The sequence below is a fragment of the Carassius auratus genome, chromosome 25, assembly GCF_003368295.1.
Source record: "Carassius auratus strain Wakin chromosome 25, ASM336829v1, whole genome shotgun sequence".
Classification (NCBI taxonomy): Eukaryota; Metazoa; Chordata; class Actinopteri; order Cypriniformes; family Cyprinidae; genus Carassius; species Carassius auratus.
This window is the reverse complement of record NC_039267.1, coordinates 5,563,999-5,585,482: the sequence shown is the minus strand read 5'-3', so window position 1 is coordinate 5,585,482 and position 21,484 is coordinate 5,563,999. Positions and strand designations below refer to the sequence as shown.

Genomic DNA, 21,484 nt, shown 5'->3' with positions numbered 1-21,484 from the left:
AACTTGCTGTAACTTCAACTTAACAACTTGACAACATTCTGTTCGCTTTCAAATAGTTGGTCTAAATCGCAATATAAATCCAACAGAATTGTGCTTTTCTGTATATGAAAATCAGTGGTGTTATGTTTAAAATGTTAAAAAGCTCAGCAGGAGGGCACTGTGAATCTTGTTGCTGAAACCTTCTTAAAAAACACATACCCACCAGGGAATTTTTTTATGGGTTACTTTTTATCATTTTGTATTAGCAGAAACACCCATGTCATACTGATAAAGTATATATCCAATATGGTATCTTGTTTTGGAAGGCACCCTTCCAAAACACCACTTTTTTTTTTCTTTTTCTTTTTTTCTTTTTCCAAAACACCACTTATACACACATTTAAACGCGATCAAGTAAGCAATCGCCACGTGATCTGCCATGACTGACGTAATTGCAGCAAACTACGGGAGCCACAACGTGTCCGGCTTCATATCTCCGTTTGCAGCTCCTCCCCACCTGCACGCGGCTACTCTCGCCGATCGGTTGCATCCAGCCGCAGCCGATGTCGAACACACCTATAGCATAGCTCATCCTGACGTAGATATTTGCTATACGTCACTGGCGCCTGTGGCGCGTGGCGGGATTTGAAATTGCACTAGGTCTGTCATTTAATTTTCATTTGTCGTTTAATTTGTAAACTGTATATCATCGGTATTATTTTAACTGGACAATTATATCAATTTTGACCAATGACGTACCAAAATAAAGACAACAGAAGACGAATACTTCTTTCATGGTAAGTTTATTGACCTTCGCATACAGCATGTCCTCTCCTTGAACTTGATTCATGCTCTCAATGACAAATTACTTGAGTTCAACAGAAATCCAAAGAATATCCACAGAGTTGCCAAACCCTAAAAAAATAATCTCCTCAAAATCAGCTGTGATACTCTGATTTAGTTGTAATTATTTAGAGGATAATTCTGGAAGGAAACATTGTTGAACAGAAAAGGTCAACCTCTGCTTTATTTTTGAAATGTGTCATTTTCCATCTGGCCTGTGTCTGATTATCAACACGGTCTTCACAGTCGTTATTTACCAGGTTATAACATGCTGGATAGATTCCCATTGTTGTTTTCACTGTTAACTTTGCCAATAGAAGGGAACAATAACATAGGACCAACACAGCTCTTTAAAGCAGATTTATTGAACAGAGGTTGTGCAACAGAATTAACTGAGGTACATGATATGGTTATAGTGGAGGGAGGAGGGCTTTTCTCAATGTTGTTGCTGCTTATTTGATATTTACAAGTTTATTTCCACTGATATAGGCTGTGTACATAAGACACAGTCAAACATTCTCACCTCCTCCGTCTACTATTTCTGAAGTCCAGGTGGGAGCCTTGTAAGCTTGCTATTCATCTACTTTGGAAATTCAATTCCACTTAATTTACTACATAGGACACAGCAGAAATAACATAACCTCTTATTTGTGCTGCCCTTTCCAGGTTCCCGAAAAAACTGTTGTGAGTTGTGTGAGGTAATGGGAAGGTCTTTTATGTCCAGTAAACCTGAGGTATAGAGATACCACACTTACAGAATGTGACGGAGAAAGAAGAGGAGGAAAAAAAGAGATTAAAAGGTAAAGAAACATGCCTTAATAAGAGCACACTGTACAAAGAGCATTTCCAGTCGAATACTCAATTCATGTTCTTCTTTTACCCTCTACTTCTGTATTCTCAAAAGTATTCTGTAAGCAGTAAAATAATTATAATACAATTGTTTATAAAATAGCAGCACACTGATGTGACATCACAACTATGTAATGTTATTTTTGTGTATAAGATGAAACAAAACAAAAAAAAATCATAGCTTTTTAGCAGCGAAAAAAAAAAAACAATAACAATATTGACACTTGATTGATGTCTTCACACTCTTTCCATCACTCATCACTTTGGAATACAGTATCATACCCCTTAAGGAACATAACTTCGGTCCATATTCAAACTCAAACCACTTAGCCAGCCATACAATCTATTAACAGTACTGTAATTCATTTTCAAAACAGAGCTAGAAAAATAATAAGACAGGCTAACTTAATACAATAACATTGACCGGGGGTTTTGGTGTGAGGATGGAGGAAATGTGACATGTGGAACTCAAGCATCACTAAGAACTGTTTCTGGAGAAAGGAAATGCATGAGTACATGTAAACATCTCCTTTACCCACAGAAAGACATGCACACAAACACACACACACACATACACAGACGGACACAAACCTAAGCTCGACTGCCCCTTTTCAAGGTAAGCTATGAGAATTCAGTATATGAAAGCCGTTTTGTGCTGCTGATGCACCCTGTTTTAGCCGCTGTGTAATGACTTGTAAAAGTTTTCAAACCCATGCCAGTTCAACCTTTGGAAGCAGCGTATTTTGGATGGCTGGGTACTGGGTCTTATGCTTAGCCTCAGCAAAACAGGGTGAAAGTCTACATCAGACTCAAGGCACTACATATATTTTTTTTTCTGCTATGTTGCAGTTGCACAAGTCTTTTCAAACAGAAAATTGCCCTTGGAGCGTGCAAATCAACAAACATTTTTTCTTCTATTTCCATCTGTTTCCTGGTCTTTTTTGCTTTTTTAATTTGCATTAATATTGTTATTTCATTGTTGTTGTTGTTATACATTGGTTTCCAATGCTTTAACACTATAATGAACTGAACATGCCATGAACTAAACATGGGAAACCAGCCCAAAAAAAAAAATAAAAATAAAAAGACTCCTTAACCTTAACCACTTGTTATCCATGGCAAACATGCTGTCTGAACTTAAACCGAAGGAGTAACCTTTCCCAGTTATGCACCAGCAGTATCAATGGAACTGGTTTAGATACTGGTTTGTAATTCAAACACGAGACATAAAAACTAAAGGACAAACAAATAAACAGACAAATAGATTAAAATCTTAAATATCAGGTGATATATGGAAACCATAGCCGTTGTTTCTCCTTTGGCCTCCTTTCCTGCTTCTCCTAACTCCATACAAGCATCCTCACCACAGCAGCATGCTTCACACCTCAAACCAACCACGTTTCATCGTCATCATCCTTGATCATTCTTGCCTACACATTCCTTTGCTGCTAACAGCATTAGCACACATTTGTTTGCAAACAACTCATTTTTCAGTCCCTGATGGGACCAACCATAAATCAGCCAAAGGCTCCTTCAACTTGCTCACAACAAAATACGTAATAACGTAATAAACTGTCTGTATACAATACATCTGTAATATTTAGTGGGAGGTTGCCATGAAGGAAATCCCTACCCACATATTTTAAAAACAACTAATCTTGCCTTTAGAAGATACAAGGGAACGTGGTCGTCTCGGTTCGCTCCCTGTTCTTGCCTCCTCTTGTTCTGTGCACTGGGTTGGGCTCAGCCCTCAAGCAGTTTCAAGGCCAGTAAAAAAAGCATTTAATGTAAGGCACTGATACAGGATGCCCTCCAAGCATTGTACTATCCCCCGTCCAGTCCTTTGACCATGTGCCCACCACTGAACCAGTCTCTATAACCAAACACTTGCAGATAGATGATAATCAAGATAAACGAAGCCCACATGACTCACAAAAGAGTGCTTGATATAGAGTAACTTGTACACGCTTGCACATGAGCAAACATACACCACACATAAATGCATGCACACAAGCAGCTTGACAAAAGCTTATTTGAAGTGTCTGTAACTTTAGCATCGAGAGACAATAACTTGCAACAATAACTGCTTGTTTAACAGAAATAATAATAATCATAATAAAAATAATATTAATAGTCTATTCTCAAGATATAAGCCCCTGTTGCCCTAGCAAAAGAGCACTGCATTCTTAGTATAAGACTTGTGTCTCACCACTCCTTTTTAAATCCCTATTTCTGGTCCTAATGCACAGCCAAGTGAATGGGTGTGTCCATTCATACTCATGGCACCTCATTGTGTGTTCAAGTTCAGGCATTCCAACATGAACCAAAAAATAAAATAAAAATCACAACAAAACAGGAAGAAAAAAAACATAGCCCCACTTTTTGTACCCTTTCAAGCCAGTCTGATACAGTAGACTCTCTATTTTGAAAAGCCCTTTACACTAACACTTTTGCATTAAATATCATATTATTATGTTTACACAATCAAAAGAGTTTGCAAAATACTACACGCTTCCCTTCTAAGAGTCTGAGGCACCGTAGAGCGTTTTGCATCAGTATCAAATCATTTAAAAAATATCTATTTTTATTTTATTTTTATCTAAAATAGCTTTGATTTTTTTTTTTTCTCTTTTTCATTTATGGGAGCAATTTTTACTGTAAAATGAAGATAAAACTCTACAAAGACTAGCAAGCACTTTTTGTTGGGGTTGTTTGTTTTTTTGTCATTTTAGTTTTTTGTTGTTTTTTTATCGTTTTCTTCTTGAAGACTGATCACAGCGTTCCTGCAGCAAGCTCACAAGTTGATGTCTCGTACATCGGTTGGGGTGCTGGACTGGTCTTGGTCATCAAGTGCTTTGCTGCGCGGGCCACCCTGTTCCTGCTGCTGCTGCTTCTGCTGCTGCTGGCGGCCCTCCCTCAGGTTATTCATCAACACTCTTTCAATCTGCTCCTGGCATGCCTTTAACAGATCCTGCAATGCATCAGACACAAAGCATTATACAAACAGGCCACTTAAATAGCGGCAATGTCTATAATAATCCAGAAACACTTCATCAGTAGTACTGAGCAAATGCACTTTCACACACAGTAGACTTACAGGTTTTAGTCAAACCACAAAAAAAAAAAAAAACAAAAAAAAAAAATTAATAACATGCACAGAGTTGCACTGCAAACAGTTGTAACAGCTGTACCACTCTAGTTTGCCATGTTTATTACATCCATATCCTGTGGATAAAACAAGGCAGTGTTTCGGTAAGGTTTTCATACCCTTTCATTTTCACAACAGCATGTAATGACCTAAGGGGTCTAGCTTGAGCCCACCAGAATGTTCTTCATTCAAGAACAAAAAAATAATTTTTTGTAATAGATTTAAAAATATATATATATATATATATATATATATATATATATATATATATATATATATATATATATATATATATATATAGATGCCTAATGCAACCATGTGGGTGTCTCCAAAGAGCACAACATATTTAAAATGTCTTTCACACCGTCCCCAAAATGAGCAATAATGCCCTCTAGTGAAGTTAAATGGATGTACGGTGATCAAAGCTCTCTGTCCTGTTTAGTTGGTATGTCTGAGGCACACCAGGCGTCTGTGGGAAGTTTGCTGTGAATGGCCCATGGGGAGGGCCCATGGAGAATGTGTTGCTTGTGGAGAGGCTGCATTCCTCTGACATTTACTGCTAATTAAAAGCTGATGGGCCAAAGTCTGAACTTAAGTTATGCATGGCTCCTGGGCCATGTGTCTGATATGCCTTTAGAAGCAGTGCATCACACAAGAAAAGGAAAAAAAATATCAGATTTTTTTTTTTTTTTTAGGATGAAATTAGTAATCACTTAGAGGTTATTTTCTTTGATGTCAACATAGATAACAATGAGCACAATCCTTCTAGAGGTCTCCTGTTTCCCACCACGATGAGCCATTATTAGTCATTTCCTTCAAAAAATTAACTAAAGCATTAAACATGTAAAGGAACTGCCTGTGTCTTACCACAAGAATGCCAGGCCTGACTTCCTAAAAGACATTTCCCTGTGCTATGTTCTTTATAGATGCGCAACCAAACTCATGCCAAGACCCAAAGGCTTAATTCAGGCAACTCTAATCGCTTCAGTGTGTGTCTACTGTTAAAACCAGGACTTGCTCTAGAAGAGCTTCTCAAATATTAGATCCAGAGTAGGATGGTAAGGCTTGGTGAGTTTAAAGATAGAGTGGGTGGTCCCTGACTAATCCAACTCCGTCATGAACATGCCTCTGTTTGTTACAACTTAATAAAAATTGTTCGAAATGCAGCTCTACTGGAGAACCAGCAGATTGTAATGTCACTCAATGTGTGCCATCTTGGACAAAAGAAGCCTAAAGGAGAGACTTAATGTAGCCACCGAAAACAATGTCTGTTTTTTATTGGGAAGTGAAAGCAAGGATTGCCGGGTTCAGAGCAAGGCCATCACAGCATTGAGAAATGAAAGGGATTAAGATGTCCCAGAGGCCTAATGCAAGAGGCCAGGGGGCCTAACACATGATCCTGTGTCCCAAAAAAGCCTTGAAGTTCTTCTCTAAATAATTAGCAACTTTTCAGTTTTAAATAACATTTCAGTTTCAAATAACAGAGTCAAGATGACTTTAGGTAAAGGAGCATTCTCAGCATTCCAGACCCAAAGTTTCTAACATTTCACCAACTTAGAAATTGAGGTACGTCATAGTTTTCACTGTGTATTTTCTCTTCCTGATTAGTTTCTCCATATCCAGAACGTTAGTTTGTAAATCTGTATTAGAAGTGCATAAGGACACAAATTCATGGCTCGAACATTTAAGGCCCCATACCAAAAATTAAAACAACAGCCCAGTGAGCATCATTTACTTTATTTACTGTAGCTACAATAGCTAACTTTACTATAAACACCAAGTGCCTTGTGAATATGTATTGCCTTTTGCTTCTTTCTTAGAGAGACCTTAGAGTATTTGTGGAAGCTTCAAGCCAATTTTTCAGCCTTCCTGGTCTGGCATTTACGTGAGTACCTTACTGCTGCACAGAGTATGCTTCACCAGGTGTGTCTTTGGCTACACACACATTCCAAGGGCGACTGGAAGAGTCTGGCTGATGCTATCATATGTCTACTGGAAACTACAGGCACTGGACTCCACAAATGTCAGTAAGGTTCCTGGTGGCTAGGCTGGCAGCATCGTTTGGCATTAGGCTGACTTTCCTTCATACTGCGTCTGACCGCTCACCTCCCAACCTCTGCCTCAATATGGAAGGTCCTCCTCATACACTAAGGTAAAGTTAAGTACACAAAATTTTGTTCATTGAAGACTAGGTTTTTCTGCTTTACTCCTGATATAGATATACCTCTTTTTCATATCTCTGATTTACCAATGGCGCTTTTCCACTGTGTGGTATGACTCTGTTTGCGTTTCCACTGCAGTATAGTACTGCTTTAATTGAGCATGATTATAAACGTCACGCCTATCAACAAGAGGAACATCTGTACTTCCTCAACCGACCACCTAAATAAGGTGCTTTCATTCAAAACATTTGCATTCATAAAAAAAAAAAAAAAAAACCCAGTTGCGTCTGATCCTACGCTGGCTGTGCTGATTTAAATCTAGCGGGTCTGGTCTGGAGTCTCGTGTCGCAAGTTAAATGGCGCAGGTAGTGATGATTCTCTCTGGCCAATTAGTGATCAGCGAGGTTTAACCATCAAATTTACAGTAACGTATGGCTCGCTTGGAACCTCCGCTGAGGTGGTACTGAACAAAGTACTAGTTACCAGGTACTGTACTCAGCGGAAAACAACCCAAAAGTGAGCCGTACTGAACCATACTGTGCCGTACCATGCAGTGGAAAAGCACCACAATTGGTCAAACAATTCCATTTATATAGGATCTCAAAGATTTTCTCAACACAATGCATACAGTTCGATTGCATCACAGCCCCCAGCTCCCACTGAATCATTCACACTTTATTTTTGGAAATGCAGTATGTTTGCATCATCATCATCATCATAATGTTCATCTACTCCCATTCATGTCGTTCCAAACCTATATGACTTTCTTTTGTGGAACACAATATATTATGAAGAATGGTGGTAACCAAGCAAATTGGACTTCCATGGTATTTTTTTTTTTTTTAAGGTATAGCTCAGGATAAGCAGGGTAATGTGTATACACCATACCTGCATGTTTTCAAAGGTATGGATTGTTGGCATCCTGCAATGTGAGGAGTTGTTCATGGACCAGGCAGTTCATTCCTTCCTCACTGGACCTCACACTCTTCAGACACTGAGCACCCGTACTGCTGTGCAGGACTATTTGTTTTTCCTCTGCTATGGTGTACGACTTAACACACCACGTGCTGGGGCAGCAGGTATTCTACCATCAGCAGTGCACTCTAGGGTATCTTGGGGAGGGTTGACCTCTTCAGGTCCGGCTAGGAATTAAATGCGTTTCCTGGGTTCTTCTCTTAATGTTAATTTTCTATTCTTGTTTGCTTTTATTTCCCCACTAAATATAAACTAAAGGACCTAAACAAAGCTGAATGATCATGAGGTGGCTAAATGATCCGTGCGAACCCAATATGAATTTGTATCCAAGTCATATGCATAAAGCCATAGTATCCCTGACACATTTCCATAGACCTGCAGATTCTTTACTTACAGTCTCTCAGTCAGGGTCAATCCCATTTCACTTCCAGTAATTCAGTGGCTGAATATGAAATTGAATTGGAGCTGGACCCAAGCCCATTGAGTAAATAGGGGAAATGCACAACCTCCTCTCACAGTCCTACAGGCACAGCAACACTCACCCCAAAGATTACCAATAGTATTGCTGTCCCATCATATCAACGGTCAAAACATAATAATCTTGTAATGGCCCCCATGCACTGTCCCTTGTCTCATAATGATTCATTAAACGTTTTTAGTAAAATTTATTGTCAGAGCACCAATACTCACAACTTCTGTGTTTGTGATCTTGGCGAGTAATTCTGTTAGGTTGTCTCCCCACAGTGAGCGGTTAGTGCTGTTGAGCTGCAGGCCACAGATAGCCGCTGCCACGCTTCCCGTTGCAATCATGGATGGAGGGTGCATGGCAAAGTTGAAATCTGAGGAAAGAGCAAACCACGCATTAAGATCTCTCGAGTTCATGAAAATGTACTTTATCAGACTTTTCTACAGTATTTTTTATACTTTTAATTTTTTATACAGTATTATAATTTATAGTTATATGAAATATTATGAAATTAATACAAAATAAAAATCAGAAACACAAAAAAAATAATAAAGCCCTTTCCATTAGATCTGTGCACAGTTCTTTGCTAATGACTGCAGCCCAGGATAATGAGGGTTCACTTGGCCTCGAAAAGAATCTGAAAAGCACCCCCACCCCCATCTCTCTTTGCAGATCGGCCCCTTTTCTTCCTGCTCCTAAGTAAATTGTGTGCTCCCTGAAAAAAAAAGCCCTATAGCCTTCGGAAAGGATGGAATAAAGACCCACAGTCCCTCTGCCAGTGCTCACTGCTGTAGGTCCTTTTTCCACGTGTGGTCACAGGCGTACATCTCAAAGACCAATAACCTTGTTAGCTTTCTCACTGTCATTCATAATGCAAATAAGACAGCTTGCGAACGGGCCTGAAGCCCAAAAAGACGACTGACTGCGAGGGGGGGGGCAAGAGGAAAAGAGAAAGAAAACGAACAGCTTAAGCTGTCTGCCCCCTGCCTCATTGATTTCTGTATTTCTTCTTTTTCTACAGCTCTCTCACTTTTGCATAGCTTTGACGTTTTTTCAACACTTTTTTTTTCAGACACATACCCCTAAAGTTGAATGGCACACATGCTCTAGCTTTGTTGATACAACAGCTCTGGATTTGTATCAGAGTTGCTGCTGTCTTTTAGCATATTTATTGAGTGTGGCCACTGATGGACCAGGGTTTAGAGCAGGAGTGTGGCTTCATTGTCTGAAACCATCACCTCATCTCATTCAATTGAGAGATGCAACATCAAGCCCTCTCTGTGGATTCCAATTCAACCTGACAGCCAGCACAAAAGATGAGGGTTGGGGGAGGGTGTTGTCGGGTTTTAGACAGCAGGGGCGGCTGAGGGGGGCACTAAGCATCATTCTTTAGTCAGTGTCCAGACCCTCTTAAGGTTTTGGCAGAAGAAAATACCCTCCTACCCACCTCATTCCCCCCATGCCATTCCTCTGATGCAGGGCCACCTCTGGGCTCATGGTCCCACACTCCCTGGCAGTCTTTGCATTACCATATTGCCATATTCAATTGCAAAGCAAACTGTGTGTGATGGCTCTAAGGGTGATTTTTCTTCTCCTTTTCTTTTTAGAATAAATAAATAAATAATCAAAGCCGTGGGGCCTTTGATAACTGACGCGCATGCCTTCATTGCCATCTTGACATTCAAAGCCAGCCATTCTCTCATTTTGCAGCTCTGTGTTTACAATTAAATGAACTTATTATACACTCTTCCCTTTGTAGTTGATTCCAGGCCAGAGAAAATTTTATTAAAAGAGGTTCTGGTCAAGCGGAAGGAGACAAACCAGCCACATTGCAACTCTTTGAGTCTTTTGCAGCAGGGAGGAAAAAAAAGCATGCAGTGGAAATTGGGAGCCCACACACAGCTTGCATGCGCTGAGTAGATTACAATCTGATTTTTCACACTCTAGACAAGACAAGTTTGTTGAGGGAACAAGACTACGCGCGTGCTAGCGGCAGAGCTGGACGCTCTGGTTTGTGAGAGTGTTAAGCGAAGAATGGCTGTATTCTACACGCCTTCATTGATATTCAAGCAGAGGATAAAAAGTGTATGTAGCTGAGTGGGGACGCCTGTGATGGAAGGCTCCTAGTACGCGGCGGCTGGCTGGCCTGGTATACCAGCCTCTAACCCCCTTCAATGGACCATTCTCCTGCCCACGCCACACTGCATCCCCAGACCTGTGCCAACACAGCAAGCTTCTATGTGGGTGCAATGTGCTGTATATGCATTTAACTTGTAAATTAATGAAGCGTCCGGAAAGTTGAGAAACTGATTTAGGGGCAATAAATCAAGTTCCAGACACACATGCAGATGCACAGGTTTGCGTTAACGGAGTCTTGTTTCAAGCAGCGATGTTCGACATGAGTGATAAAGATCAAACATGAATTTGGTGTCATCGTTTAACACTCAGTCAAATGGAAAGTCAGGCAATGCATGTAAGTTAAGATCTTAAAGCCACAGAGTCAACCTGTAACACAAATTTTCAACTAAATGCTAATGGTTTGTCAAACCTACAACAAAGTTTGTTTTTTTCAACTCCTATGTATGTTCTTCTCATTAAACAATTCTCATTTAAATAATCAGGTGTCTGGGACATTTATGTATAGCATTACTTCATACAATTGTATTACATGAACTGTCTATTGTCAGTTTTTGAAACAAATAATTTCATCATCAAAAGGTGCATGTTGGTTTGCCCCGTCAAACCATAGTAAAAAAGAAAAAAAAAAGAATTAATTAAAAACAGGAACCCTCTTTGACTGTTAAAATCCTGTAACAACTTGTTTCAGTCTTGCTCCAGTGCAGAGTCTTGAGCAACAGCAGTCAAGCCGGCGTGGGAGGAAACAGAGCCTCTTGAATGAGAAATGACATGAATTGGTAGATTTAATTTTCAGCCCTGCTGAACTCTCCACCAGTCACTAGTTATTTCTCTGATATGTAAACATCTGAAGAGCGGTAAGATTATCGGATATGATGGTGATTCGCAGGAATGTTCCTATACATCTCCAAACAATTTAAGACGGATAAGTAAAGGGTGTTAAACAGTAAGAATGGGGTATAATCGCAGGCCTTCTACAGACTGCCGTCCAGAGAAACATTTTATCGGGTGCTCCTTCTGCACTGACCCTTACATGCCTCTGCATATGAAATGGTGGGTTGTTCCTTTTGTCTCCATTCTTGTGGTCTCTAGCCGAGCCTTCCAGTCATTTGCATATCTATGAAAGGCCTCTCCATATTATTAATTAATACTGGACTGGTCCACTCTGTCTGACCAAAACTTGCAGAGTGCTCTGAACAGAACTGTTTCATCAAAAGAGAAGAACCAAGAGTCTTTCCACACTCTTCTCTGCATGTCTCGGAAAAGAATGGGACGTGGGATTCTCTGCAAATAAAGCAAACTGTACAGAAGAAAGAAAAGCAGCATCTGCTCAGCAATTAAAATCTTTTGGATACTCCTTGAATCCCTGTTGGTAAACTAGTAACTAGATTGTGTATAACAACAGGGGGATGTTTCACTAGCTTCTGAATTTTTCCAGCATCTAAAAACAAAGTTATACAGCTAAATTTTTCATATTATCCCAGTTATCATCGGTGCCCATCCTGTAAAGCACAATAGATTCTTAGCCAGTTTTCATGGATCATGTTCATGTCAGGGTAGTTGCACAAACCAACAGGAGAATCAAAAGCTCCATGTTTAAAGACCTATCAGCTCCTCCTACTTATCCCTCTCCCCTCATATCCCACTTTCCCAAAGTAAGAGTCACTCCTGAGGTTCTTGGGTAGCTGAGCAACCCCAGGGAGGAAGAGAAAAGCCTGATGGAACAAGGGTGGTGCACTGGATCCCATTACCGCCTATGGTGATGTTGGGTGCAGGCTTGGCTGAGAGAACCAGCCCCACAGAGGCTCCTGATTATGGGAAAGCTGTCATGCCCTGGAGCATCTGGGAGGCGTGAGAAAAGGGGATAAGATATGAAAACATGACATGCTTCACTATTTGGCTCGGTTATAGAACAATACACTCCTCGCGTTTTCTCACCCTCCTCTCATCTCCATGTTTGATCTCCTAAAGGTGGTCCACCTCGAAGTGCAGGAATGGTCTAGCCACTGGCTCACCAGCACACAGGAATGTCCTTAACTATACAATTGCCCTTTGAAGTGTCACTGCATTCGGCCCTAGTCACTGATATGCCCGCCAAACATACCAGGCAAGCACATAAGGCTTTCAGAAAAATTCTCTCCCATTACACATCGCTATTTCAGTCCACATAGTTTCTCATGTATGTAATGAGATGGCATCTGATAATTTGCCTGCAACGAGAACCTGAATAAAGCTGCTATAGATACTAAACCCACAGAAGTCTGCTGTAATTTCAGGTTTTGCAAAGAAAAAAAAACGTACATAATTTGCAACACATCACTGACTGAAGTGATGATGCAAGAAATCAGCACCAACTTTTTTACAGTGAAAAATATTGTGTGGTTCACAAAGTTTGCTGCTTAAACTGTCGAGGTGTTCATTTACATTGATCTAGATTATTGTGTAGAGTGATCAGATGCATGTTAAATAATTGCTAAAAGCGCCATTGCCCAAAAAATATACTTTTTACACACACACAAAAAAATTTCACTGTTTTTTGATCCTGATACAAAATGACCAGCTAACATTAATTGACTAATCATATCAGCAGCACATGTGAAAGTGTGAATGAGTACTAGTCAAGTGATATCACCATCATACTAAGTAGACTGTAAGAGCAGATTCATTGCTATAAAAGGAGGGAAGAAATGCTTCCAACCATTGTGTTCTTGTTAGCAATTGTTACTTCCAAAAGAAACATGTGCAGCCATCATCGCTTTGCATCAAAATGGCCTCACATGCAAGGAAATTGCTACAAAGAATATTTCACCTGAAAGAACCATTTAACGGGGAGCATGAAGAACTCTCCAAAGAGAAGTTTAACAAGTCTTCAGGACGTCCCAGAGTCACCAGCAACCATCAGGACTGTCTCCGCCTGGGGAGTCAGCTACAGAATCGTGTCACCAGCAGTACAGAGCTTGCTCAGGAATGGCAGCAGGTCGTGTGAGAGCATCGGCACACACGGTTAGGCCAAGACTTTTGGACAAAAGCCTGGTGTTAAAGAAGTGCAGCAAAGAAGCCACTTCTCTCCAAGAAAAAAAAGTCAAGGACAGACTGAAATTCTGCAGGAAGTACAGGGATTGGACAAAAGTTATTTTCTCTGATGAAGCTCCCTTCTGACTGTTTGGGACATCTGGAAAATTGATTGCTCGGAGAAGAAAATAGAGAACCTGTGGTCAGTCCTCAAAGGGCGAGTGGACAAGCATAAGCCCACAAATTGTGATCAACTCCGAGAACCAACAAGTTAAGAATGGATCGCTATCAGTCAGGATTTGGCCCAGAAGCTAGTATCCAGCATGCCACAGCGAATTATGATTATGAAGAACAAGGGTCAACACTAAATACGGACTCAATATATATTTTTTTGCCAATGAAAGTCTTATTATATACTCATCAATGTTTTTCAACATACCATAGAAAGTGGAAAAATTATCTACAAATACTGAAGCAGCAAACTTTGCAAAGCACAAAATTTATTTCACTGCCAAACCTTTTGGCTATGACTGTAGGCAGTGGATCTTTATCACTCTTAAAAATATGAATGGAAGACAAATACAAGTTGCCAAACACTATCTTTCTTTTTTCTTTTCTTTTCTTTTTTTAATTCATGGACTAACCATGAACACGGTAGCTAATCATAAACCTAATTTCTAGATTATGGAAAACACTGGCTACTTTACAAAGTTGCGTACAAATGTATGTGAGAGAATATTTGCTTTGAAGCAGGATAGGTTCTATGCAGCACTACACAAATTAGCAGTTAAACATTCTTTGTGCGCAATTATTTATTAATAAACATCTACTGAATACACTACCTGTTGCACAAAGGGCGATGAAAGTCTGCACATGTTTACGGATCAGGTCCAGCTTATCCTCAGGCAGCGGAAGTTTCCTCAGAATGTGCTCAATAAAGTCATTGGGAGTGACAGCAGCCAGATTCCACTTCAATTTTCCCAGAACAACCAGCTCCCATTCCTTTAAAAGAAGGTTTGAGGAAAGAAGCAAAATCATTACAGCTTCAAACCTAAATAATGTGTGTGATTGGAATCAATTAGCAGCACCAGGTTCATTTAACTGGTATAACAAATAGCATTTCACATTTTCCTTCAGTACACTATTAAGACACTGGAGGCTGGGGCTAATGATCTTTATCAACCATTCGGACAAAAGGTCTTTAAAAAAAAAAGATTTACTGGAGATAAGGTACTTAATGTGTTCAAACACTGCTTTTACTCATCTGGATGTTTGTTAAACATTTAAGCCAGTTATGATTGCACAAAATCTAGCGTCAGCAAAGCTCCTCCAGGACATGCTTTGGTCTTGGCTATGCAAAAATACAAGCTGAAATCCTAAAAGCTGTAAGGCTGAACGCAGGCACACTTGAGTTGAAAAATGGGTCACTAAGATTGCCCAGTCACTTCACAGAGATTGTCTAGCATCGGGTACTTTCATCCTTAGCTCAGCAGTGTAACTGTGAGTGTGTTTTATAGCGATCTGTCAGGTCAAAAGAGGTCTGAGTACACAGAGTTAAATGTTGAACCTGTCATTAGCCCATTTGCAACCACAAATATATTAATTTGGAACCTTATTATATATGTCAAAGGCTTGTAATTAGATTGAGCTGTAACCTCAGTGGATTAAACAAGGCTCAATATAACCATGAATGTGACTATACAACACTGCTGATGACACTTTTTCATCTTTGGGGGCACACTTGATGCTAACATGAACTTACTTTGACCTAGCTCACAGTGACAAATGTAAACGTAAGATGCCAAGTCATTTGGATTCAGTCAACAAGAATAGAGAGCATCTTTCAAATAACTACTCCCCCTTCCTGTTTGAAGTGGGGTGAGTAACGGGGAACAAGTGACTAACTGGGGAAAACTTGCACTTGTTGGGGCAGTCCTTATGACTGAGCGCCTCGCTTAGATGGAGGTGGTTTTTCTCCACATGTGAACCACATGCACTTTAGTCATGAGATGGCCCATTATGGTTGCCATTACCTTCTGAGACATACAGCATAGACAACTGCTCTGCAGCAACCACAAAGGATTGAGTGGAACGTTTACCCCTGCAACACTCTTAAGTGAGAAGGAATACAATGGCATCAATCCGATGATGCATGATTTCTCCACTTCCTCTCTTTGCTTGATTTCATTGGTGAGTCACTCACCCAAAAGTACAAATAGCTAGACGTTCTTGTCAGGTTTGTTTCTCAGGGGAGGTTCCTGATGTGAACCCGAAGCATTGTGACATGTTGGAGCCACATTTGCTCAATACAAAACCATTGACTCCTGGTACATCAAGAGAGGTATGATGGAATGTAAACTATGAGCAGAGGCGTCCTCCAAAAATGACATGCTAATGTGAAAATGAGCCTTTGCGTTCTGACTGATCTGTGAAGTTTGGGCAGTAAAAAGTAGTATGCATTGTCAGTTTGCTGGGTGTTGTTTTTTATAAATACAACACACATCCATGGGGTCCAATCATTGTTGTTTTGGACCCCATTGAATTTGATATGGACAAAGATTCTTAAAATATCTTCTGAATAAAATAGTAAGTCAATCAGGTTTGGACTGAAATTAAATGAAGTTTTAATTTTTGGTTTAACTGACCTAATTAACTGAAGAAACAATTTTGGCAACTACTGAAGGTTCAACACTACATAAGATGTTTGCAAATGATTGTGTACCTGTACTGTCCAGCTCAATCTTTGGTCATATTCTAAGCAGACTGTTGAACCTTTATGAGGCCATAAATGACCACAAATACCAGTTTTAAGTAACTGAACGACACTATAGACTATTAACTCAACAATCCAGTTTCACCTCACAAGTGCTCTGAGGTCAGCCCTAAAACTCTCTGACACTTTTGCACAGAGCCTTGATGCAGGAACCCACTTCCTCGTACCTCCAGGCTCTCACTGTAGTTAAATTTACTAGAACTTATTTCCAGCTAACGAAGACAAAACTGAAGATGTGTGACAGCTGATCTTCAGCTTCCTACATCTGTTGAACTTCGCAGACCAGCCAAAGCTCCAACAACCACAAAGATATAACAATAGGCCAGGCTGAGTGGGGGGGAAATGAGGTTGCCCACAGCAGCAATGTGCTGAGGGCTCATAAATACAAATTTTTTATCTTTGGCCTGAGCTACGAGAGAACTGCCCATTTCTGGCAGAAAGAGACTGATGAGCCAGTAGTGTCAAGAGCTGAGGAGAATGCAACATTGTACTCCATTTCCCTTTGACACTGGCTAATGAAAAATGTACTACCATATTTTGCCTTTGCGTCTTCAGAATTTCTTTAATGACGTGATATATACATGGGCTATAGTATATATATTAGTACAAAAGGCTCCTTTGATAATATTTTCATCTAAACCACTAGATGGCACAAAAACGTGGCGTAGCACTTTCCAAAACATCCGATTTTAAAGATGCAATGTGTATTTTTGTCTGATCCTTGACGCGATCGCGCGCAGCAGCACAAAGTGGATTCTATGCTTACTTGATCTAATATTTTATGCTTTTAAAAATGTTGTAGATTTAAGTAACAAATGAGAATAGATTCAATTAATGCATATATTTTGAGACAAATGTCTTCTTTATGATTTGCATATGATCTCTTGAGATTAAAACGATTCTGTTTCTGTTTTTAATTTTATATTAACATTTTAATGACAGTAGGCTATATTTAATGAAATAATTTTAAGTAATTCTTTTATTTTTTTAAATTAGCAGAACATAGTACCAACTTTGCCAAAGTGATTGTTTTGAACAAGTAATAACTTAGACCTTATTTTTAAAAAAAAAAGTATATTCATGTGCCTTTTACTCGATGTAACTTCATGCATTTATAAGATCTTTAAACAAAATAAGCTCTCTCTCTGTGTGTGTGTGTGTGTGTGTATGAAGAAAAGCTGAATGATGATTAGCTCATTAGACAATGGCAAGTAGTCGGTATACTGTATCTTTCAATTGACAAAGTCTTAAAATCAACACAAGACTCAATATTCATCCAATATATAAATACAGGTGGAACAAAACTTCCATGTACTTCCAAATGGATTGCATTGTTGCCACTAGATGGCGTAATAGCTCTGTCATGCATGGACTCTCTAATACCCTTGAGTTGATATTAGAATGCTTGTGGAGAACATCCATCAGTCGGAAGAATATTTAGTCAAACAGAACCTAGTCTTTGACTACTTTAATTCTTATGGCATTGATTTGTAAACATACACAATATAACAAATTCTGTCACAAGTTCTGCATAACCTGAAATTGTATTTTAAGTGGGATGACTAGACTACTAAAATATTAAGTGTACCCATAACAGCATACTGTAATGTAAACAAATAAACACTTAGCAATGGTAGGCTATATACTGAAGAAAATAGTGAATAAGGTGTGTAGCCAAAGTTCTGGCAGTCACTAGAGATAAGATAGCAAGTTTCGGAGTTTATTTTGTGCTTACCAGCAGTTCTTGCGGTCTAATGGAGTTATCAGTGTAGATGCACAGTTTCTCCGCAGTTAATGGTCGCGTCTCTTTCAGTTTAGACGCCAGAAACATGCACACTGCGCCGAGCAACTGCAAGTTACACTTTCTTGTTGGTACCACCGCTAAAAAACGGTCCAAGTAGTTCATAGCCAGTGGAAAAACTTCTTCCTCGCATTTCTGTTCCTCGCAGACCTGGAAAGGGCAGGGCATAACTTAATAAGTTCAGAGGAAAAGATGCACGTGGCGCAACAAAATTAGTCTAATTTATAAGACTCACAATGACTAAATAACATATGCATCAAATAATTATACCGATTAAACGAAATACGTAGTAGTCTATTGTCCATCAGATGACAGGTTGTAATTCGCCACGGTAACATTAGAGATTGATTCTAAAAAAGTGCAATTTCTGTCTTGTCGCTGTTATAAATGTATACATTTAATGGATGAAAAGGGGACTCCAACATCTATGTCAATAGACTCACATTCCTTTGGTTCATTCAGTAAGAAATGAATTCAAGTCACTATCGCCCGAGCCAAAAAACACCCATGCAACACTACGGATCTGTTTTTTTAATTCGTCATATTTTCATAAAATATTTAAAAATATAAATAAATTGTCTAGGTCTACTATTCATACATCTAAATATTCGCCAACCCTTTTTACATCATTCCCGACAATTGACAAGCAATCAAATCGATGTTTTATACGATTAAAACACGATTTTCTAAACGAAGTAGCACGCGGTCTTAGAAGAGTGCGTCACCACCGGACCGAAATATTTTTTTCAAAAATTTTTATAAATTCCCCTGCTCGATTCATCTGACAATTTAAAACATGAAAATAAAGCCAAGGTCCTCCCCTAACGTTTTCAACATTCAGAGATTAAAAATATGAAAGATTCTGACAAAAACCGAACTTAATTCCAAGGCAATAGACTTCGATCAGCATGGGTTAAGAAGCAGTGCGGGCCCTCGCCCCTTCCGCAACCATATATTTTTAAAAAATTCTACAAAATTATAGAAACGTTATACCTAATATATTCAAACACCAATATGTACCTTAAACGCTCATTTATCAAGTCATGCACATGTTAAGAGTTGTTATGATAATTTTGTCGCGATAAAGTTGTTGTGAAAGAAAACCAACATGGCGATGGTTAGATGTCGCACAGGCAAGCATTGAAGTGCATACGTGTGCATGGAAATATTTATCCAAAAAATAAATAAATAACATTAAGCACCGTTCTGTGCTCTGTGTTAACGGAACCGAAAACTTTAAGAAATATGCGCTTATGATCACTGACATATGTCGATATCCTCCATCCCCCTGCAAATCTAATCGTAAACTTGGTCCAAGATCAGCGTTTATGACTGCAATAAAATAAATAGCACGACAAAATCGGATCTGCCATTTCGGTAATATTAAGGAAGCTCCTTTACTTGCATTCCACAATGCTTACATGACAGAATAATGGAGAAAACACTTTGCTGGACGTTTTTAACATACGATGCAAGCACGGAAATGAAATGGCTACTAACCTCCAACATCCAAGTCGCGACCATCCTCCGCATAAAAGGCTGAATATCTTTCTGAACGCATTTAAATAATGAACACTGGGGAAGAAACCTCTCTTCGATGGTCAACAAGCTTTGTAGAACCCTGTCATCGTATAAAAGATTCGGGTCAGGACGGGCTCTTATAATGGTGTCCATCTCGAGACAAAGCAGTTCCATGATTGTTACAGTCCTTTTCGATCTCAAATAAGCCTACAAACAGTCAAATAGAATGGCTGCGAAATGTCAAAAAGAGCAGATAGGACTTCCCAGGCGCATAAAACCAGTCTACAAGGCTGTCCAGGTTAGTCCCGATCCCTTTGCAAACTTTTTCTCACTAGTCTCTTTCTCGCTCTGCTCCTCTCTCTGCAACATTTGAGGTCTGCGATGTGAGGCTGTGACGCAACCTCATCTTATTATTGGCCAGACGCAACATGCTAGGTCTTCCTCTTCTTTTCCAGCCCTCTTGCTCTGCTTATCAGTGGCCCCCACAAGAAGTTCAAGAATTGCAATAGGCTACTGGATGATATATGTATGGATCATGCAAGATGTTCATCCTTAGTCAACTCAGCCATTAATGCGCAACTACTTTAAGGACTCTGGGCAAACATAACCATAAACACAGTGCACCCAATGCAACACTCAACTTACATATAATATCTCAAAGTTAAAAAAAAAGTGGTTTGGGGGTTTTACGATGTTATTTCGTATCAAATAATATGCATATGAAATGCATTTCCTAGTTGACAATACAGTTGTGCCATGCAGACATATGCGCAAATTAGACCAATGAACGGTCAGAAAACTTTATTTTTTTTTACTTTAGGGACACTAAAACGCCACATCGTCATCACAAAGTCAAAATAGAGCTACATGAAGCTGCAACGCCTTGTGGTCAACGAGATAGCTTTCTAGGAAATGCAGCGAAAGCATGAAGCAACGCTCTCTCGACAGATATCAGCTGAATGATAGTTATTCTCTTGCGCTGCCCCCAGTGTATTATATAAAGCGTTCTTATCGTCTCTATTTATGATTAAAAATAGCAAGTCTCAAAAGAAGATGTGAGCGTTCCATAATTGTGATCTGCTATGCAGGTGACCGATTTCAAAATGCATATCGCACAAACTCATTCAGAAAGTCACTAAAGCAGCAAAGAGTCAAAACAGGTCAACATTTCGTATAATAGGGTTAAATAGCCTTAGTGTGTCTTCAAAGACCTTCAAGAGAACATCTATAGTGAGTTATTGATCATGGTGCATCTCGAGGCTCTCCAGCTTCTAAACAGTGATTCTGAAGAACTCAACAGACCACAGCTATGTGCTTTTGCAACAGTTGCTTCGTTTCAACACTTTAAAAATGTGATAGGAAATGTCTCTTTAAAACCTTTTTTTCCCCTCGCTGTTGTTTCCACCCCCTCTTTGATCAATTTGCATAGCCAATAGTTGTTCTGCGCGCGTCTGAGGCTTTCGGATTGTTACTGGGCAGACTTTGTCTGTGGAAGTTCACCTTGCCAGGAAGAACCTAATCTATTTTGCCAATCGCCTGATGAACGCTGCTGCATCTCAGACTCTGCCGCGTGCAGATGCCATAAATAAATTTATACAAATGTAGCAGAGTGACAGAAATAGCCAATCTGCAGCGAAAGACTTGAGAAAGTCAAAGATATCTGTATTATAAAGACCGTATCCTATAAGATAAAGTGATACAGGTGATAAAATGATTACAAATTATGATTAAAGGGAAAAATAATAATAATACAAAAAATAACAAATATATTCTATTAGCCTATTTTCAAAGTTAGTCTGCTCATACGTCTAGCCTATAT

The 21,484-nt window shown here is 39.4% G+C and overlaps 2 protein-coding genes and 1 long non-coding RNA gene across 3 annotated transcripts in view; 1 reads left to right on the top strand and 2 right to left on the bottom strand.

The window, feature by feature from the left end:
* Positions 1-21,484, bottom strand: part of LOC113043082 (probable fructose-2,6-bisphosphatase TIGAR A) — a 42,453-nt gene that overhangs the window by 4,399 nt on the left and 16,570 nt on the right. The window lies entirely within an intron of this gene.
* Positions 767-20,458, bottom strand: LOC113043081 (G1/S-specific cyclin-D2-like). The gene is made up of 5 exons (XM_026202220.1): positions 19,645-20,458; positions 18,079-18,294; positions 14,413-14,572; positions 8,647-8,795; positions 767-4,642 (listed from the first exon to the last, which is right to left on the bottom strand). The coding sequence occupies exons 1-5, from the start codon at positions 19,837-19,839 to the stop codon at positions 4,466-4,468; spliced, it is 897 nt and encodes a 298-aa protein (XP_026058005.1). The 5' UTR covers positions 19,840-20,458; the 3' UTR covers positions 767-4,465.
* On the top strand, positions 5,136-8,638 carry LOC113043083 (uncharacterized). The gene is made up of 3 exons (XR_003275667.1): positions 5,136-6,742; positions 6,825-6,971; positions 7,829-8,638. It is a non-coding gene; the product is annotated as an uncharacterized LOC113043083 (long non-coding RNA).